At 40.8% G+C, this 22,507-nt stretch overlaps 1 protein-coding gene across 6 annotated transcripts in view; it reads left to right on the top strand.

The window, feature by feature from the left end:
- The window catches only part of FAT3 (FAT atypical cadherin 3), a 745,380-nt gene that overhangs the window by 527,732 nt on the left and 195,141 nt on the right, over positions 1 to 22,507 (top strand). For 4 of the 6 annotated variants that reach the window (XM_069759239.1, XM_069759240.1, XM_069759237.1 and 1 more), the window contains 3 exons: positions 10,467 to 10,781; positions 12,849 to 13,059; positions 13,893 to 13,961. In XM_069759239.1, coding sequence (XP_069615340.1) covers positions 10,467 to 10,781; positions 12,849 to 13,059; positions 13,893 to 13,961 — 595 coding nt within the window. The remainder of the gene's footprint in view (positions 1 to 10,466; positions 10,782 to 12,848; positions 13,060 to 13,892; positions 13,962 to 22,507) is intronic. The other 2 variants (XM_069759241.1, XM_069759238.1) reach the window with 1 other exon arrangement.

Genomic DNA, 22,507 nt, shown 5'->3' with positions numbered 1-22,507 from the left:
ATCATGCTATTTTCAGATTACATAACAAAAACCCAATGACAGATTAATTTTATTTGCTTCATAAAAACATAGATATTACCATTTTGTATGTGTATAATAGAGCACCCATAGTCTTGTTCAATTAAGAATCATGGCATGTACCATCATGTGCCGATTTACAGATGTATTCTCCCCTACAGTCATTGTGCGGCACCATATGTGAGCATATAGTATGGAGCCAAGGGTTCGCTACGTCTTGCCTAATGTGCATAGAACTGGCATGCCCATGAAACTGTTCTGCTCTGAAAACCTAAAAAATTTTACCCATGAATGAAAAGCGGACGTTTAAGAAGTTGTTTGGTCATCGCCTTGTAGGTGTTGCATCCACCAGTAATATGGTGGAAACCAGGGTGGACATACCATTGGTGTAATGTGTGCAGCTACACAGGGGTCCAAGAAGAAAGGAGACCACTTCTACCCCCAAAGCAGGTGAAACTTGTACTGTGATGAATTATTGGACTGCAAAGGGCCGATATATTATTCCTGAACAGGGGCCCTCTTCTTTCTGTATTCGCCAGTGGTGGGAGAACTTGAGTAGTTTTCATACATATTTCAGAGATCTCTTCAAAAAGCCAATTATATCCCATCTTCCAGGACTTCTGGGAGTGAGACATGGTTTGGAAGATTAAGGTTCTTGAAATCAGTTCGGGCCATAGTCTGAAGATTTATTTGGGCAGATTCCCAGAAAATGAGCACTGATCCCCTATATAAAAAGTCTATCTACATCGAAGAAGTGATCAGTCAACGAGTCAAAACTGGATCGTCAACCGGAGTTGGTGTAAATCTATGTCCATCATCCATGACGGTGGTTTCTGACCAATGGATAGGAATGGGAGAACCGCCTTATACCTGATGGAAAACGTGGCTCTACTTTAGATTGGCCAACTTATGGCGTGAAGCTCATGTGACATTGTGCAAGGGCGGCTAATCAGTAGAAGAGATGCTGTCAGGGAAGAGGCAGTTCTCCCGCGCCTGTCCAGTGGCCACCAACGACTTGTTATGGCCGATCGACTGGTATATGCGAATCTATTCGCACCAACTCTGTTTGACAATCTGCTGAATCGTTGAAGGATTTCATCTTCTATGTAGACCAGGGGTGGGGAATCAGTTTTCTACCAAGGGCCATTTGGATATTTATACCATTCTTTGGGGGCCGTACAAATTGCGCACTAACTCTCCCCACAAAGTGCGTCCTGATACTGGCACTGGTGTAAGGTCGTAATCTTTCACTGCATGCACCTCAGCGTTGAATAGTGAACACACAGAGCAAGAAGAAATTAATGGTCCGGGGGGTCGTTAAAAGACAGGTGCTGGCCCAAGCACTACAGTGCCCGGGAACGGCCTGCGGGCCTGAGGTTCCCCATCCCCGAAGTAGACCAACACTTTCATTGACTGATCACTGCTGCTTTTACACAGGCCATTGATTTATGAACGAATTCTAGTTTGACCAAATTTCGTTAAACCTGATCATCAGACTGTTGTGAACTATCCAAAGTGCTAAAAATAAATAAAGGGCAGGGGAATTAACCTAAATTGATTATAAGTGGTCTCCATCAGGATTACTTGGACTGTATCATAGCGGTGCCATTAGTTTCCGTCACACCTTGTTGAAGCCGGGATTTGCTTCTTTCTCTAATTTCTTCTGTGTTACAAAACGTACTTTCCAGAAAGTTAAAAATTTAATAACCAGGAATAAAGCTGAGAAACGATCGAGTTCAGCCTACTACCTAGAAATACACAATTTAAATGTAATTACTTTTCCCCTGAGCAATGCAATTCATAATTATATTTCCCTAATCCCATGGTTAGTAAAAGACGCGCTGTATAATCATTAACAGATTTGTTCTCACCAGGTAGGCCATATGGCCTTAAAATAAATGAGAGCAACACCGAGCCAATTCCTCCATGCGACTGCCAGGCCGAACTGATATTCTCCATACAGACCAGTTAAACGGAATAAATCATAGTATTAAATGCGAGGGGGCTGTGCGCAAGCGGGTAGAATATGGGCAGTAATTGATACGGGATTAGGAAACATTTAGCAGTTAAGATTTTTAGAACTACCTCAAAAAAGGCAACGAAGACCCCTAGGAAGTGAATATTTATTTGCACATTTTTACCTATTCCCTGATGTTTGGTGGTTAAAACATTGGCTTTAAGGTTGTCTGAATCTTTAAAGGTTTTCCTTTTTGAACCTTGATATTTATCCTTAACCCCTACTAAAGATGAACAGATTGATTCTTAACAAATTAAATTAATTTCTAAATTTCCTGAAAAACTTAGATTTACCAGATTTCTCGAGATTTGGATGAATCCAGAAAAATGGAGGGTCATACAAATTGTTAGGGTTGGCAGAACGCACCGAATATATATATTAGAATTAGTAGGTGCGTTCGCATCCCAGGGTCCACCGTGCAGGATAGAACCTGCTTCTAGAAAAGGCGGTACTATATGGCAGTATATACGAACTCTGTTACTTCACAGATTCGCAAGAAAAGAGAACGCTGTGCCCTGTTGACTTCACAGGGGAACACAGCTACCTAATAGAGCCGATAGTGGTCATGCAGTCAACATAACACACACACAGCTCCTCTCCGGTGGAGCCGGAATTCTAGTGGCTTTACGCCAACCCTGAATCCACATACACAAAACTCCTCACCGGAGGTGCTGGTATATTAGGGGCTTCTATAAGACAAACCCTGACCACATGCAAACATGACCACACTGGCGCTGAGCTCATTACATAGGTTGATACTAGCGCATGGCCGTGCGGCCATGTGAACCTTTTATAGCTTTAGCAGTTAAAGACCTTCCTAGTGGTCCAATAGAAACCGCTTTAGGACCTGCACATGTGACCCCCAACCTCCAATGGGAGGTCGTCCCGTGGGCAAGCCCAGTATGAGAAAAGCAGGACTTAGTCCCAGAAAGATCTGCTCGCCACTGATCAGCGCTGGCTACAAAGGCAGAGCCTGGAAGAACAGTAGTAACCAGCCGCCCAGTATCAGCCTGAGATAGACACTGGGACCGACGTCTCCGCTGAGCAGGCTCCACTGTGGCTGGAGAAGAATGGAGATTCCCCCTGTGCAGAGGCGGGAACTCGACACCTAACACAAATGTCATATTCATTGATTCTTTTGAATTCTTGATCTCGAGCCATGGCGACATGATGGATGAATGATCTGTAGGAAGATCAATCTTGTGCAAGCCTAGATAGGTTCACCAAGGTCTTCTCTGCCGTTATTTCGATTGTATCAAGCCATTGGGTTGCTGGTCTTCCTTTTCACCCTGTTTCATCTATTTTCCCTACCATAATGTCCTTCTACAGTGATTTCTTTCTTTATGTGATATGTCCAAAGTAGGCAAGTCGTAGGTTGGTGATCCTGGCTTCAATTGACATGTCGGGCTTGAAAATTTTTTTCCAGGATTGATTTGTTTGTTTTTCTTGACATCCATAGTATTGAAACATTCTTCACTTGTCAGCCTCTCATTGCCCCCCATTCATAAAGCTTTGGGGTCTGATGAAGCCTCAGTGAATAATAAATGTCTTTTCAGGTCAGATTTGATTTAAGTCAAATTATCTTCAGAGTGAATCAAATCTGTGGGCCGATTTGAGCAAATCTCCCGAATTTCAGGAGACTTGCTCGTATCTAACCCACACCGATTAGTTGAGCACCGCGTCCTCTCCATGGTCCTGCAGACACAACGCTATATATGTTGTAGTAACAGGGACTAGTATTACAGGCAGCTCATTGCGGCTTTGTCCCAATAATGTGAACAGGAATGAGCTGCAGTAGCAGGCCCAACACTACAAAATGTACCACGTCCTACTGATAAACCTTCAAGAGGATGCGCTTCTTGGTGGAGAACTTCAGACTTTTTAATTAGTTGATCAGTGGAGGATCATAATTTCCAAACAATGTAATAATAACAGCCTATCTTAAGTCCTGGAAAACCTCTTTTGCCTTTCTTCCAACATGGAATTAGCATCACAAGAATTAGAGCGTTCATTAAAGTGTTCTTAAAGGTTCACATATAGTACCATGATGTCAAGTGGCTGTGTCATTCGTTGGTGTCCCCAGCTGTGATGTTTCTATTATAGTCGAAAAATGGTGAGCCGTTAGGTGCCACCAAATGTTATGCCATCGGTGTTGTGTGACAACAGACAGCAGTAACAGGTCCCATTGGCTGACTGTCACTTGTCATTAATATGTATTTCCTTCATCTGGTGTAAATGCCCCCGTTCTCAAGAATTCTGCATTGTTTTTCTTATATTCTTGCGCCTCTCTGTTCCTGAGATATGGCCCCTTCTTCACGGTGCATAAATCTAGTCTTGTTAGCCAAGTGGGTGTGCTCCTCACTTCTCCTGGGGGCGTGTTGTTCAGGAACACACCCCTCTTGGCTAACAAGACTAGATTTATAGACAGGAAAAAGAGGACCATATCTCAGTAACGGAGAAACACAGGAACAGAAGAAAAACAACGCCAGATTCAGGAGAACAGCGGCATTTACAGCGGGCAAAAAAAAGTACATTTTTTTGACAAATGACAGGTCCTCTTCAATTTTAGAGGTTTGCATTGTTTTTGAACTTTAGGCTTTTATTATTAAATTGACATAGATAATTTGCGTTTTATTAGTTTTTGTTTATCCGGTATATATAATAACGTGCACATTTATATAACTATCTTACTACTGTGAATGTATGTCAACCTTTATATCAAACCTTTGTTATTGGGTGTTCCATGACTCGAATCTGAAGAACCCTCTATATCATTGATTGCTGAGGGCGGCAACTGAACAATTTCAGGAGAATTGATTTTCCTTTGCTGTTGTTTATGGCCTCCCTGTCTGGCTCAGGATATGAACTTTGCGCTCAGCGCTTCAAGGTCTTGTGGTTAAGGTTTTTTTATATATTTATTTTAGACATAGAGTGCAGAGTGTCTACCGATACTGTCAGAACTTTCAGCCAGCTGTCAGGCTTAGCGCGACCTCAGTAGCGGAATTGTTTATCCCAGATATATACCCTCGGACAGGATTCTGGGGGAAGCGACCAACCAGGCACAGCGCACTTTGATACTTAGTATTTCCAATATATTTTATGTTCTCGAAATCCTCATATGACAATACAGTAAAATCAACTTTGCAAAAGTTAGAGATGGGTAAATTTTACAAAAGTTATCACATTTCCATTTTTCTTAAAGGCAAATGCTATGGTTGATTTTGCATATATAAAAATTAAATCATTTAAAGGGAACCTGTCACCTGAATTTGGCGGGACAGGTTTGTGGTCATATGGGTGGGGTTTTCGGGTGTTTGATTCACCCTTTCCTCACCCGCTGGCTGCATGCTGGCCGCAATATTGGATTGAAGTTCATTCTCTGTCCTCCGTAGTACACGTCTGCGCTGTGCAATCTTGCCTTGTGCAGGCATGTACTACAGAGAACAGAGAATGAACTTCAATCCAATATTGCGGCCAGCATGCAGCCAGCGGGTAAGGAAAGGGTGAATCAAGCACCCGAAAACTCCGCCCATATGACCCAAAACCAGTCCCGCCAAATTCAGGTGACAGGTTCCCTTTAAAAAAAAATTGGAGAAATATAAAAGATAGTAGTTTTTTTTATTAAGGGGATGCTTAGCTATATTAATTTTATTATTATTTATTATAGCACCATTTATTCCATGGCGCTTTACATGTGAAAAGGGGTATAGATATAGTCAATTCCCATTTTATATAACTCTCTTTACAATAGCTGTCCGGCTGCAGAAAACCCCGTGCGTCTACCTGTATCGAAAGATCCAAAAAGTAATTTGCTGATGGACTAGTATGATATGTCAGCTTGGTGTTAAAGGGGGTTGTCCGGTCAAAACCGATAAGACTGCAGTCACTGTGTGTGACTGTAGATCAGGGGTCCTCAACCTGTAGCTCGGGAGCCACATGTGGCTCGCGGACCCATGAATTGTGGCTCGCGGCTGTTTGTCAGTTTGGTGCATTAGCTCCAGTTCTAGCAAACAGGTATTAAGAGCACATCTGAAAATGGTGAATTTAGTGAGCAGCCTTGCACAGTAGAGCAGATCCGGATGAACATGTAATGGTCTTAGGGGTTTCAAGATGATTTAAGTATGGTACGCTTGAGACAAAATGACACCACCTGTCAGAGGAGGTCTTTGAAGCTCGATGTGACAGTGACTTGGGAGTACTTTATAGGAGAATACTGAATGGGGTTATTGTAGGAACCCCTGGATGTTTGTATATTACCTTGGGGTGATTGATTTTTGTGGAAAAGCTTTGGTTATCATTATGCCTGTAATGGGGCTTTGGTTGCCACTATTGTGAGGGGGGGGGGGGGGGGGGGGGCGCGGGAGCTGAATGTGGTTCGCGGCCCTCTCTCAAGGCTGGATGTGGCTCTTGACCCTCTCTCAGAGCTGAATGTGGCTCTCAAGGTCTGAAACGTTGGGGACCTCTGCTGTAGATGTATGAATCCCACCGGCACACTCACTGTGCGCTGTGGGGATTTGCCGGTTTCAGACCAGAGAGTATGTATGAGTTATACATACCCCCGGCCAGTGGGCGCAGCCTCACTCCACAGGCTTGTATTGAGCCAAGGATGCACCCTCCGAGTGGGCTTGTCCGACTAGAGGGTGCGGCCTCGCACCAAACAAGTGTATGTAGAGCCAGAATGTGCCCTCTTGCCGGGGGTATATACCCTCCTTTCCCGGGTCTGAAACTGGAGAATCCCCACGGCGCACGCCCTGCATATGTGCAGTCACACAGAATGACTGCAGACTTACCGGTTTTGACCGAACAACTCCTTTAAGATTGTTATTATTCAAAGTGGAGATGTCAGAATCAAGTTCAGTCATGGAACCTTGCTATATCATGAAGATGTCGTCTACGTAACGACTACATTGTAAGACCTGGTAAATGGAATGTACTGGGTCTGTTACAAAGATCTCCCTCTCCCACAACCACAGGAAAAGGTTGACATAAGAAGGCGTGCAGGCCGCCATCATGGACCTTGAAGCTATAGATAGGGAGAAGTCTTGAAGTAAAGGCAATTATGTTGTAAAATAAACGATAGAGCTTTAATTATGAAATCGCATTTCATGTATTAAATCTTTATCAAACTGTTTAACACAAACACAGCCTTAGTAATGTCCAAGTGATCTCTTAACATATACAGCTTTGGGTAACTGTTCTTCACTGCTGTCCTGTCACACACTATCTGTAATGTTTATTCAGTGTTTTATGACTTTCTCTCCTTATCTGTATCTCTGAGCTGTAATGTAATTTCAGTATCCAGATTCACCACAAAATGACTGCTGCATTCCTTGCTTCTGCTTTTATTCAGTCTATGTTAGGCCCACTTGATTGACGCTGCTATGCCCACAGCCACCACTAGGGGGAGCCTAATATATGAACAGTAAATAGTAAGCTCTTAAGCTCGCCCTAGTGGTATCTGGCATAAATTAACATATATTAAGACAATATATCAGCACAGTATGGTAGACATTTCCTTTAAGCTGTTTCTGAAATCACATTATTGTTCATGAACTGAGGAGTATATCCCCTGTTAATATTGATTTTTAGCAGTGTAGCGGGTCTAGGAATAAGTCTGTAACTGCAGTGGGATTTTCAGTATTAACTTTCCAGCAGGGAAGATAATACAATGTGAAATTGCACTTGGATATAGCTTTTTTGTGAAATAGCCCATCCAGTGGGAGAGCCTTTTATGCTGCAGTGAGCTGCGGAGTTGATAAACAGCATGACAATCAATGTGTAATAATCAAAATTACCTGACTGAACAGTGTGGAAAACGGCCATCGCAGCTCTGATAGTCTTACTGACAGAATTGTCCAGATAAAGAGATCAGTAAACTCTATAAATCTCCGAGCAGTGGAAACAACAGGGGGCTGTGATGTGTCATTCCAAGCCCCACGGTTCTCTGAAATACACAGTTAATGGAGTAAAGAACGTAAGAACTTTATAGCATCTTGTAACCCTTATCAGCCCTCTTAGTTACCCATCTTGGCACGTGCCAGGCTAATCAGCTAATTGCATTCACTCCATCTTTTTCTGGTGGCTTCTAAATATAACAAATAATTGTCAGCTGTGACTGTTGAGTCTCGAGATGTAGTATTCGTAAGTGAAGAATCTTTTACGTACAATCTCCTCTTCTTTTGGCTTTTTTGACTCATAAGGGTATGTGCACACAACATCTTTTTCGAGCGGATTCCATTTGGAAGTCCAAGACATGAACATAATGCACTTCAATGTCAAAACAATATTGTTGTGCACATACTCCATCTTTTATCAATATTTTTTCTATTCTATTTTTTTTAATATAGGCATAAAAACTAACAGCTAGATAGTTGGTAGCAGATACAACTACACTACTACTATATTCAGCTGTTCCACGTCAACAGAGCAGTTCTCCCTTTTTACGGTCTGCTCTGTCGACAGAATGATAATCGCGTGCACAGTCGTATATAAGGTGCCAGAGTAGGTTCCAATACCATGAAGTGTAGCAAAAAACTCGGCACTCAAACTCAGCTTTATAAGTTTCGGTCCTATTAGCCGGACCTTCATCAGTCACAGCGGTAAGTTGTGAATAAAAACAGATGGACCCACAGGATCTCAGGAGTGTAGCCAAATCCGGCAGATAACCTTAGAAGATGCCGCGTCCCCTTCAGACCAGACACGCAGGCTCTAGATCTTCTAAGATTATCTGCCGGATTCGGCTACACTCCTGAGACACGGACTGCGTCAACCTTCTGTTACGGCTTTACTGAGAACCCACAATCCTCTGGGTCCACCTGTTTTTATTCACAACTTACCGCTGTGACTGATGAAGGTCCAGCTAATAGGACCGAAACGTTTTTTTTGCTACTAAGCGTGGATACAATTAAACCACTTATAAAGCTAAGTTTGAGTGCCGAGTTTTTTGCTATACTGCTCTGTCGACAGGGCGTGACTGCAGACGTTATGCTGTTTGACATCCGGCTCCCTGCAGGTAAGACAGTGGGGAGCCATCTGGCAATCAGCATGACATTGGCAGTCATGTCCATCAGCAAAGCAGAAGAGAAGAAGCTGATCTGTCCACGTGACGTCCATGGAAGCTGCTGAATCTTATCTGTGCCGGCAGAGATCACAGAGCAAAACATATAGGTAGTCAGCAACTACCTGCCTGTTACTTTTTAGGCTCATGGTAAAAACATTAAACTATTCGGGTATGCCGGCATCTAAAAAAATTGTGTCTACATAACCTTACAGTTAACTTATGGCCTTCAGGATGAAGAGGTGGAGAAATTTGTTACCTTGGCCCCGCAAGGAACAAGGATTCCGAGGGCTCTTCTGTTGAATTTGGCATGGTTGTCTCCTTTGTTCCTGAGTTTCTGTATTCCCGAGATGTGGTCCATCTTCCTTGTATGTGAATCTAGCCTTGTTAAGAAGTGGGTGTGGCCCTCAACTTTTTTGTGTGGACAATGCCCATTTGGCTAAAAAGATGATTTCTTAACGGGAAGAGAGAACCATATCCCAGGAATGGAGAGGCACATGGAGAAAATAAAATGCCGCCAGATGCAGTAGAACAGTGGTATTTACACTAGGGGGGAAATTACATTTTTATGACATGTGACTGGGACTCTTTAATTTATACGTAGTGCAGCAGCAGAGGACAAAATAGACAAAACCTAAAGGGAGTGTTTATAAGGTTAACGTGTCACAGATAAGGTACTGAACTCATTTGAAAATAATGTTTCTTTGTCTTTTTTTACGTATTTAAAGCGGATCTGTAATAGTTGTATTTTGTCTCTCTTTCTGTTACTGGTTCTCCAAAATGTGTTGCTTATTCTAAGACTCTAAGACAATAAAAAGTTGTAAAATGAGCGATTCATTTCTTCTTGGATCTCTGAGCCCTGGTGATGTTATTGCCAACCACAAATCACTTGACAAGCACTTTTTCCAGTTGGCTTTAAGCTACAGATCACTGGTCCATGTCTACCTTTAATTGCTTTGTTGATATTATTGAGCATGTGGACCTTATGGCTTGTAGGCTATAAGGGAAACAATCTAAAGTAATGATAAAGCTGTGCAACTGGTGAACCCTTGTTGAAGTTGTCACCACTAATGCTCTTATAAAATTTTGACCCTAACTTTTCCTCAATTGACTCAAAGTTTTCACTTTTTGGTTTAGACTGTTAGAACCACCCTAAACCAACATTGAGGCAATACAGATATATGTTTTGCCAATGTTTTAAAAATGTGGAATGAAGGACTTGTACTCTCTTTTGACATTTTGACCATTTGTTCATGTCAAGGTTGAACCCAATACCATGAGTGTTTATGGGTTCTGAATATCAAGTTTATAACCTTATTAGGAGTCCTGGGATCGGATTTGACTTTTTTAATATTCATCTTCTTTTACCTACAGGTGACCGTCAGTGATGGAGGTCCATCACCCAAGCACTCCACCGTCTGGGTGGTGGTTCAAGTCTTGGATGAAAATGATAACAAACCCCAATTCCCGGAAAAGGTTTATCAGATCAAACTTCCAGAGAGAGACCGTAAGAAAAGAGGAGAACCCATCTACAGAGCTTTCGCCTTTGACAAGGATGAAGGTCCCAATGCCGAAATTTCCTACACCGTTGTTGACGGGAACGAAGACGGCAAGTTCTTTATCGACCCTAAAACCGGCATGGTGTCTTCGAGAAAGCAGTTTTCCGCTGGGAGTTACGACATCTTAACAGTAAGAATTCATTATCCATTCTTTTCACGTTGTTTAACAGTGAGCCGGAGAAGGTTATTTACAAGGCTAATGCAAAATCAAAACACTTCACTACCTACTTGTATTTTAAATTTGCAAGTGCAAGCAGCCAGATCCCCCGGGAGCCAGAAAGGCTAGAACAGCATGCTGCCATAAATGATACATTTGTCTTTAATCCAAAACAGATCTGCCGTACAACGTGCTCAACCATTTAGGCTAAAAACCAGAAATAGATATATTAAAATTCATTGGAAGGTTCTGTCGTGACTTAGCCTTTTCGTTTTCCATCGTCCCCTAATTACAGATTTTTTTTTCCAGAAAACCAAACTTTTCGGTCATTTTCATGGAAAATCTTAATGATAAAAATCCATCTTCAGGGTAATTAATAAATGTTTAAATATATTCAAAAGGTCGAGCAGGGTCAATATGTGAAACGGATAACCACAACACCAACTTCAGTAATTTAAGCCATCTTCGCACTTTTTGAAAAAAGTTTTAAATCTGCATGAAATAAACATTCCAGGGTGTCTTTTCTTAGAACTTTGAATGATGTCATTCCTCTCTTATAATTCCCGGAATTATACATTGGACCACACGTAGTGTTAAAGAGAACCTTTTAGAATTGTTTACCCTACGCAAACAATTAATCTGATTGTGTAATCCTTTAAAATGATAAGCCAGTTGATCCCTTTTTGCTTGAGAAACAAGAAATCGCATGTTGAAGTTGTCTGGAAGTGCATTGGGACATGACGATGCACTTACAGCTTCTCAGCCTTAGGGCTTGTGCACATGGCCGTATGTTCTGTCCAAGGGCGATTCAACAAAACATTAGATCGAACTGGGACCGGTGTTATTTTATGGGGTCGTGCACACGTCAGATTTTTTCTTCGGAATGAGTGGTTCAAGGAAATAATTGCAGCATACCCGAACTTGATCTGATATTCGGATAGCACTCAGTCATGCAAGTCAATGTGTGCGTGGAAACCATCGGACCGCACTCAGATAACATCTGGGTACAGTCCGATTTCTAGAGACTGAGAGAATGAAGAAGATAGGGAGCTTTTTAAATTACTTTTCCTTTTTTTTTTTTTTTCCATTTTCTCCTCCTCAAAGAGAATTGGCTCTTGATCAGATTGTGATTTGCATAAACTACCTAATGGTCTTGGATGAGAGACTCCACGGTGGTCTGCACCTAGCCGTACTCTTTATTCCCGCCTATGGCTGATTGACAGGTCATTAGCTATGGTACATGACCATTGAGCTGTCAATCAGCCAGTGGAAGGTGCTGCTAGGTAGTAATTACAGCATGAGGATGAGAAGCTGTAAGTGCATCCTCACTCGCCAGTGCACTTCCATGCACAACTTGATATGCGATTTCTCACTGATGGAGCTTTGGTGTGATAAAAGGATCTACTGGCTTATATTTTAAAGGTCTGCACGTTCATATACATTATTTGGAGGGGTTTAAAGTTTCTGACATAATCAGACTGTAGGATCACAATGTATTGACACAATATAAATATACACAATATGAATTTATTGTCGTAAAAATGGGGGTCCTTCCAATCAGGAGAACAGATGATTCCCTATCCCATATCACTGGGTGAGGTCACAGTCAACCGTCATTTCCGGCCGAACAAAGAATGGAGTGGTGATCACTCAAGTCTATGGGAGTTACATGAGAAGCTGATCCAGTTTTGACGGTGACTCCATTCATTCGATTGTGGCAATCGGTGGTTCCATTTTCCAGATAGAGGAGGGATCATATCCCATCCAAAATTGAGTGGGTCGCTCAGTTTGGTGACGTTTCTGGGCTGTTCTCTGGGGGGAATGAAGGAGAGATTTACACTTCCTTAGTTTACCAATCTTAGTAGGTATGTATTAGTGAGGCTTACAATGACATCCAAAACTTGGGAGTCTTAACTCTGCACCTGTCTAATGGGGGCTCCTAGAGTTGTTAATAAAATAAGTCCCCAGGCGCCTGAGACATGTTCTGAAAGCTACTTCTATAGTCGAGAGGTAACACCTATTTGTTTTTTCCTAATTCAGATAAAGGCCGTTGACAACGGTCGTCCTCAGAAGTCCTCCACCGCACGACTCCATATTGAATGGATAAAGAAGCCTCCGCCTTCACCCACGCCCCTTACTTTCGATGAACCCTTCTACAATTTTACAGTCATGGAAAGTGATAAAGTAACGGAGATTGTGGGGGTCGTCACCGTGCAGCCTTCCAATATCCCTCTCTGGTTCGATGTCGAAGGTAAGAACAAGTCAACTCAACATGACCCTTCCCCGCCAATAAAATTCTAACATCTCAAACTTAAGATCTGTTAATTTATTTAATTTGATCTATTTAAAGAGACCATCCCAAAGCCAAGGATTTGACATGTTATTCCGAGGCGAAGACCAGAATGAGCGTGGCTATTCGTTGATAATTCTGTGTTTATGCAGTACAATTCCTTTAATCCGGCATTTCATTTTTTTTTTAGCACAAAACTGCAATAAAATACGGAATATCACAACATCAGCTTATCCTCGATGCCGCTGCTAGAACTTTATGTAGCCGGGATAGAACAGCTCTTTATAGTATGTAGTGGCCATTCTCCTCTACAGCAGCTCAGATCATATTCACTTCAATAAGAGCTGGGCTGCAGTACCGCAGAATGGCCACTACACGGTGTAAAGAGCTGCTTTCTCCCGGTTTCGTACACTGCGTGATGGACCTCCACCGATCTTTTTTAGCACTTCAATAATCCAAAATGTTGTTTTATTTGGCATATTACATCCTGTTCAAGCTGGATTTTAGGAGTTTTACCGCATATCCCATCCTTAGTCTATAAGCAGTGTCTATTGACGAATATTTCTGACCGGCTGCGCAGTTGCCAGATATTTCACTTGCTTTGCTTTAACCGATGTCGTAAAACTTTTTTTTCTAATTTTTCTTTCTTTCCTATTTTCTGTGTTGTCAGATTTAATCCCTTAATTGGTTGTGCACTAATCTTGTCCCGTTTGACTTACTTCTCTCTCTCTTTCTTCTCTCTCGCTGCCTTTACCGCTGTCTCTTTGCTTTTCTGCTGACTGCCCTGCTGCAAGGTGGCAAGCATGCCCGAGAGATGTTCTATATTCTGCAGACAGCTTGTGGGCAGAACTGCTCATCAGAAGGTATTATTGGTGCAAAATACATTTTTGCTAAATTGCTGCTATCTCACCAAGACTCTTTTTTTTCTGCTTCTCCCTCTCCGAGCCATTAAAATTGTGTTTTATAAATATGTCTCAGGCAGTATATTAATCTTTCTACAAAATTCTATATTCAGCTTTTTTTTTATTATTTTTCTATATATGTTTTTTTTTTCAAGTCGGTATCCAATTATTTTTTTTTTCATCACTATCATTCCTCATGCTGTGACTCCCGATATCTATTCTCTGTAATCTGGACAAAATAGAATATTTTACCCATAATAGAGTCTGCAGGCTATAAACACCTAGTTATACAGTTTAATTGAAATAACAACAAATTTATAATCATTCACATTTTTTTAAATTCATTATTTACGGACTTAAAATGCTTTAAATATTTAAATAGTCATATTTTATCTAGGTTTTTAATAAATCTGATTTTATTTACATTTCCTGTATTTATGAACCTACTTTTTTTTTTAAATGGACAAATAATTAAAAATTACACTTAAGATACGGTATATATATTTTAAGGCTATACATTTTAATGTACAAATAATTAAAGTATACATTTTAAAAATAATAATTTGCCCTTTTTAAATTTGATTTTTTAATGAATAGTGTGTATATTTACATACAGTATATATATATATATATATATATATATATATATATATATATATATATATATATATTGTAGCATGGCTAAAGCTTGTATAGTCGATGGGAGGTATGTATCACAGAGAAGGCTTGCCGCTGTGATGTAACCCGGAGTGTTTTGTTTAATACACATAAGGCAATAAGGAATTGTTTAGGATGTTTGGGTCCGGGTTACGGGTAGCTATGAGAGATGGGAGGGTCTGGCTACCCATATACCTCACCCCTGGGTAAGGGGCATAACCATGCCTATTTGTGTTTGTTTAAGGACCTGTGGTGATGTCATAGCCACATGTCTAATCATGTGACGTTACTTCACCAATGGGTGTGGTTTCAGGCTACTTAATGGAGATGTGTAGCACATGGTAAGAGAGTGTTTGGGAATCTGTCAGGGTGGACAGAGGTCCCTGTGTCCAGATGGGACACTACAGACAGGAGTCTGTGTGTGTGGAGGAGAAAGCCTCCAAAGTGTGTTAAGGCTGCAGGACTGAGCCTGAAGGACTGGACTTTTGTATTTTCCTTTCCTGAGCTAAAAGCTGTTTGTTTACCTGTTGTTCACACTGTTATGTGGTTTATGGAGCAATAAACCCACTTGAACGCAGAAGAGAATGTGGCTCCTGTTTCCTCCTACGCACCTGAGTGGGTACAACGTTACAATATATATATATTCTTTATTGTACATATAATTCAGTTATTTATATACATTTATTCATATACATATATCCATACACAAACATGTGTATATATATATATATATATATATATATATATATATATATATATATATATATGTGTGTGTGTGTGTATTAACTATATATGCAAGAATAAAAGATGTACCGTGCTTTAAATTTTTAATAGCATATTAAATAGCTGCATTAGTTATAAAATTCAGATTAATAAAGACATAAAAAGTAAAGGAAATAGATTTATTAAAAAAACAACTATATACACTTTTTATATTTTTTATATTTTTCATTAGTATTAAATTGTTTTTTTTTTGTTTATATATACATATATATGTTTTTTATTTTATATATATATATATATATATATATATATATATATATATATATATATATATATATATAACAAAAGATGAGGCCTCACGAGCCATGACAAAATGCAGTTTTCTTGATGTAAGTTTAAGTCCAAAATTGAGAAAAAACATACTTTTTAAGGCGAAGTCATTACAATCTAATGGTAATTTTAATTAGTAGCTTTTGCATAAAAACATACTAAATCCCCTAAGCGGTGTGACAATTTTAATGCACCGTTTTATTAGTTAGTGTTTTTTGGCTTTTTTTATTGCTCCGGGGTCTTCTATCATAATCGTTACGTTGACCTGATTAGCAGAGAAGTTTGTGCCTGTGGCTCAAGAAAAGTAAAATTGTGAAGTAAATATCTAATATGAATACATTAGAGCTACTACAAATGTGAGATTGGATGGTAGGTTTGTGAATTTGGTAATGAAAAAGAGTGAATTCTAGAGCTCGGAATAAATTAAAGAGGGTGTATATTACTTTTACATGGATGACCCATCCTTAGGATAGGTCATAAATGTCTGATCGGCCAGGGGCTGACATCCGCCACCCCCCACCTCTCAACTGTTATAGTTGGCCCCCAACTGGAAGTACTCACTTGCCGAGCTGCTCTGTCTACTTTTAGAGGTCGGGGCTGGCTACTACAGATCCACCTGATATTGAAATCAATAGGAGGCAGATGTGTACAGTCATGGACAAAAATTTTGAGGATGAGACAAATATTAATTTTTCCAAAGTCTACTGCTTCATTTTTTCTAATGACAATTTGCATATACTCCTGAATGTCAGAGTGATCAGCTTAACAGCAATTACTGTACCTGCAAAGTCAATATTTGCCTAGAAAATGAACTTTAACCCCCAAAACACATTTCAACATCATTGCAGTCCTGCCTTAAAAGGAGCAGCTAACATCGTTTTAGTGATTGATCCATTAACACTGGTGTGGGTGTTGATGAGGACAGGGCTGGCGATCAATCAGTCATGATTAAGTAAGAATGACATCACTGGACACTTTAAAAGGAGGCTGGTGCTTGGTATCATTGTTTCTCTTCAGTTAACCATGGTTATCTCTAAAGAAACACGTGCAGCCATCATTGCACTGCACAAAAATGGCCTAACAGGGAAGAGTATCGCAGCTACAAAGATTGCACCTCAGTCAACAATCTATCGCATCATCAAGAACTTCAAGGAGAGAGCTTCCATTGTTGTCAAATAGGCTCCAGGGCGTCCAAGAAAGACCAGCAAGCGCCAGGACCGTATCTTAAAACTGTTTCAGCTGCGGGATCGAACTACCAGCAGTGCCGAGCTTGCTCAGGAATGGCAGCAGGCTGGTGTGAGTGCTTCTGCACGCACTGTGAGGCGGAGACTCTTTGAGCAAGGCCTGGTTTCAAGGAGGGCAGCAAAGAAGCCACTTCTCTCCAGAAAAAACATCAGGGACCGACTGATATTCTGCAAAAGGTACAGGGAGTGGACTGCTGAGGACTGTGGCAAAGTCATTTTCTCTGATGAATCCCCTTTTCGATTGTTTGGGACATCTGGAAAACAGCTTATTCGGAGAAGAAGAGGTGAGTGCTACCACCAGTCTTGTCTCATGCCAACTGTAAAGCATCCTGAAACCATTCATGTGTGGGGTTGCTTCTCAGCCAAGGGAATCGGCTCACTCACAGTCTTGCCTAAAAACACAGCCAAGAATAAAGAATGGTACCAGAATGTCCTCCAAGAGCAACTTCTCCCAACCGTCCAAGAGCAGTTTGGCGCCCAACAATGCCTTTTCCAGCATGATGGAGCACCTTGCCATAAAGCAAAGGTGATAACTAAATGGCTCATGGAACAAAACATAGAGATTTTGGGTCCATGGCCAGGAAACTCCCCAGATCTTAATCCCATTGAGAACTTGTGGTCAATCATCAAGAGACGGGTGGACAAACAAAAACCAACAAATTCTGGCAAAATGCAAGCATTGATTTTGCAAGAATGGACTATCAGTCAGGATTTGGTCCAGAAGTTGATTGAGAGCATGCCAGGGAGAATTGCAGAGGTCTTGAAGAAGAAAGGTCAACACTGCAAATATTGACTTGGTGCATTAACTCATTCTGTCAATTTAACCTATTGGTACTCATAATATGATTGCAATTATATTTCTGTATGTGATATAAACATCAAACAAACACTAATAAAAACCAGAGGGCAGCAGATCATGAGAAAATATAATTTTGGTGTCGTTCTCAAAAATTTTTGCCATGACTGTAGTACCCGGCAGCAGACACTACAAGTAGACGGAGCAGCTCGGCATTGAGCATTCCTGGTTGACGGCCGCCGCCGTCACCTGTAACAGCGGATTAGCGGGGTACCGGGTGTCGGACCCCGGCTGATCAGACATTGATGACCTATCGTAAGGATAGGTCATCAGTGTAAAAGTAGTGAACAATCTTTATAAGTTGCTTAAAATGACCCTCTGCTCCTTTCCAACATGACTTTGGATATTAGTAGAGCATAAGGAATTTAATACTGGTGACCATTCACTATGATAGGTAATATCAGAGTAGTCTGGTGCACCACGACTCCTTCATTCAGATCATGCAATTCATTTAATTTCTGATCTGGTTCTTAGAAATTGTTATCTACATCAAAGTTTAGGAAAATTTATTTTAGACGGCTGTAGAGAAAACTAAGTAATTGAGCTGATACTGCAAATTTCTGTAATCTCTGAAAGTTGACTTATTGTGCCCCATAAGCCAACCACAATGATTAAAAATGATTCAATAACTATGGTTAACTTTCATCTCTAAGCCTGCTTTAGGTTGACGATACACCGTCCAATTTCGATGGGACCAGCTGATCATCTAAAGTGTACTGGGTCCTACTCACATTTCTCCAATGTTGAGGGAGAGATGGATATCTGATCCTTTTAACTTCATGGATGATGAACCGACACTCTTAGTCTGGGTTCACGTAGAATTTTCATCAACGGTCAGAGGCTCTGTCGGGGCTGAGGTCCGAACCCCCACAAAACTGGATTTGGGCGTATGCACTGATGGGGCCATTGACTATAATGATGCAGATGGAGTCACCATGTGCTCTGTCGTCCATTATTCATCCGTATGCACCTATTGCAGGTGGGCAGCAAGACCTGATAGACTACGCCTTGGTGCTGGTCTCAGCTAAGTGTATATGGATGAAAATGGTGCACGCATTATGTTTTGAGGAGTTTGGATGACTTAAGCCCCAACAGAGCCTCTGACTGTAGGAGAAAGTGCTATGTGAACCCAGCCTAAGAGTAGAGGTTATCGGTTCATTTTCTATGAGAGCAAAAGGATCCAGCATTCTACGTGAGCCCAACATTATCGAAAACAGCCATCAAATTTACCTTCAAGTAGACCTGTCTTTTTTAGAAAGGACTGACAAGTCTTGGCTTCTGTCGGCATACATGTATGTTCTTTCAGTCCATTGACTACTAGTCACTTGGAAGATGCAAAAAAAAAGATGACCCTAATATGTCACATCACTTACTTTTCAGCATCTCAGATAAACACAATAGTTTGATCTGAGACACTGTTCATGTTCTAAATAGTCTTGGCTGTTTTCCAAGGTGCCATCCTAATTAATACTATGGAAATACAGTGAGTATCTGTCAGCAGGGACTAACGCATTTCGCCTCTCTGTGGAGTTTACTTTGATCGCATTACCCCCTTAATTTAAAGGAGAATATGAAAATCTAACAGATTTTTCTTGCATAAATGACCTAGATGTTGAAGCAGTTTATCAACAAATATTGCAAACCATGCAGAGTACTAAATGGAAAACGGAATAACATTTTGGAAATCGAAATATAAAAGAACATAAACTATGAGGCTAAGGTTTAGATATCAGGCTCATAAACCCTGGTTATATCTGTCGTGCTGTTACTGCAACATCACCTGTAGCTTCACATGATTATTCTATTCATAAACCACGTGACCTAGATCTTCAGATATTCACCGTACGTGTTGTCAAGCTTAACATTGTCAATAATACATGACCATGATTTTTGTGCTTGTGACCCAGAATTGGCCCACATATGAAACTCGTAGACTCCTTCATTTTGCAAAATGACTCATGTATTATTTAAAGCCCCAATGAACCCAATGCAAAAAAAACATTTGCCTCATTCACAGGTACCATTAAAATACTAGTGCCTTTCTTTTAGCCCACTTGTGTAAATTCAGAAACTTTTATCAGGATGTGAACTGTAAATCAGGTAGTCTAAACATGAATGAGAGAATGAAGATCGTAGACCGAAACTTAGTACAATTTTATTGACTAAAGTTAACCACTATAATGGTTAATGGATATAATGGAACTAGAGAGAGTACAAAGGAGGGCAACAAAATTAATAAAGGGGATGGGAGAACTACAATACCCAGATAGATTAGCGAAATTAGGATTATTTAGTCTAGAAAAAAGACGACTGAGGGGCGATCTAATAACCATGTATAAGTATATAAGGGGACAATACAAATATCTCGCTGAGGATCTGTTTATACCAAGGAAGGTGACGGGCACAAGGGGGCATTCTTTGCGTCTGGAGGAGAGAAGGTTTTTCCACCAACATAGAAGAGGATTCTTTACTGTTAGGGCAGTGATAATCTGGAATTGCTTGCCTGAGGAGGTGGTGATGGCGAACTCAGTCGAGGGGTTCAAGAGAGGCCTGGATGTCTTCCTGGAGCAGAACAATATTGTATCATACAATTATTAGGTTCTGTAGAAGGACGTAGATCTGGGTATTTATTATGATGGAATATAGGCTGAACTGGATGGACAAATGTCTTTTTTCGGCCTTACTAACTATGTTACTATGTTACTATGTTACTAACATTTGTAAAAATCATTTCTTATACATCAGAGGTGGTCATAGCCTTTAAGCAACCTTTTATATGACTGGGTAACCCTTAAAAGGAACTTTTCAACAGGCTTTTCCAATATGAAGTAGGGCCAGCGCCTTTTTATAGCATTCTGGTATGCATGTTCCCAATCCGCACCTCAAAGAAGAGCTTTTATTAGACTCACTGACCTATGGAGTGGGGCGGTCCAATGGACGTTGCTGGTCTTGATCTGGCACCTCCTCTCACCTTACAATCCCCTTCCTACTTCCCTGCTTCATGTGGAAGACGCATCCTACGTCATCCATACATTATCCCCTATTGTGCTCCTGAGCCGTGCCATTCGTCTCTGTCCTGACGAGGGCAGAGCAAATTACTGTAGTTCAGATTTGCCGTTAAAAACTGAAGAGCGCCGATGACCACTAGGTAAAGCCGGCGCATGTACACTACAATACTTTGTTCTACTCTTGGCAGGGCAGAGAGAATTGCACCTGTGCAGGAGCACAATGCTGGGGACAGGGTAATGTAGGATATGTCATCCACATGACGCTGTGAAGGAGGACGATTGAAGGAAGAGAGGAGGCATCGGATCTAGACAAGAGGCGCCAATCGCAACAGAACATGCCGTCTTGGAGTATAATAAAAGGAAGTTTTTGTGCTTTGCTTGCGGAATTGGAGACATACATGCAGCATACTACTGTAGAATGCTTTAAAAGTGGGCTTAAAGGTGGTGGCCGTACTTTATATGGGGGATGGGTTCCCTTTAAGTTTTTTGTGTTTGCTTTCAGTAGGAATCCAACATTCAAAAGTTTCTACTCCTAACTTCCTTGCGATTTAATGCTTCCAAACTTGGACATGCCACCATTTTAATTTGCATTTGTACAGTAAATCAAGTCATCTGACAGCCCCAATAAGTTTATTTCATTCTGTTCTATATTCCTTCTAATGCTACTAGATTTTTATCGAAAGTCTATGAGCACACATTAAATATGCGTCTATACTGCAAGCCGTAATTTTCAGTTTCCATCTTAAAATTGCTCTCCTAGCAGGTCATTGCCGACAAAGAGAAACTCGGTGGCTCAGAGCTTTTATTCCCTACCATGCAGAAAATAAGTACGGTTCAATCTTGCATTTTATAGCCTGTCAGACCAGATGTTCTGTGCATTTTTTTTTTTTAAATTGATCTGCTTCCGAGGTATGGATAGAATTAGAGAATTCGCTCCTGAACAAGCGAAACCAATATTTATGTACACATTATATAATTTGAAGCAGTAGGGAGCGGCATGGTCTCTTCTAAGACCTTATATATAATTTATTTGACAGACTTTTCGGTTCATAATTTATGGGCACATATTAATGTGCTTCCTGTCTTACATATACTATGCTAATGTTGATTCTTTGAACGTAGTAGGGGGCATCGTCTTGATTCTGACTCTGATGGTAGCCTAGTTTTGCCCATAGATACTTTAAAGCACTTAATTTCAGTTAGCTTGGCCAATATTTTAGGCATCTCAAAGTGGTCAATTTAACTGGAAATGAAGCTTTTTTAACCATCTTGAATAGACCCTAGTTTAGGGTTAGGTGGTCCTTTTATTGCCAAAGTCATAAGAGGCTCCAAAATGTTGATAATGTTTATAGAGATCGCGATGGGACACCCTATGCTTGTCAACCATTGGCATTTGTATAGACTTGCCCAGTGTTTACTCCATCCTTGATCATGTAGGACTGACGTTATCTACCTCCTTCTGTTGAGCGATATCTACACAAACAGTCATTTAAGGCCTGAAATGGATTACGACCATCTTTATAATTCCTACATTTCACCAAAAAAAGGTCCGTTCAATCCTATAAATACAAACAAATTTACCTACTGTATCGGAACACTCTCGAGTCTTTTGGAAAAAGAGGAAAACCTGCTGGACTCCTGTAAGAGTTCACTAGATAGCCCTCCCAGGAGGTTTACTTCCTTTGTTTG

This window comes from Ranitomeya imitator, chromosome 3 (genome assembly GCF_032444005.1).
Source record: "Ranitomeya imitator isolate aRanImi1 chromosome 3, aRanImi1.pri, whole genome shotgun sequence".
Lineage (NCBI taxonomy): Eukaryota > Metazoa > Chordata > Amphibia > Anura > Dendrobatidae > Ranitomeya > Ranitomeya imitator.
This window is presented reverse-complemented; position numbering and strand designations above follow the sequence as displayed.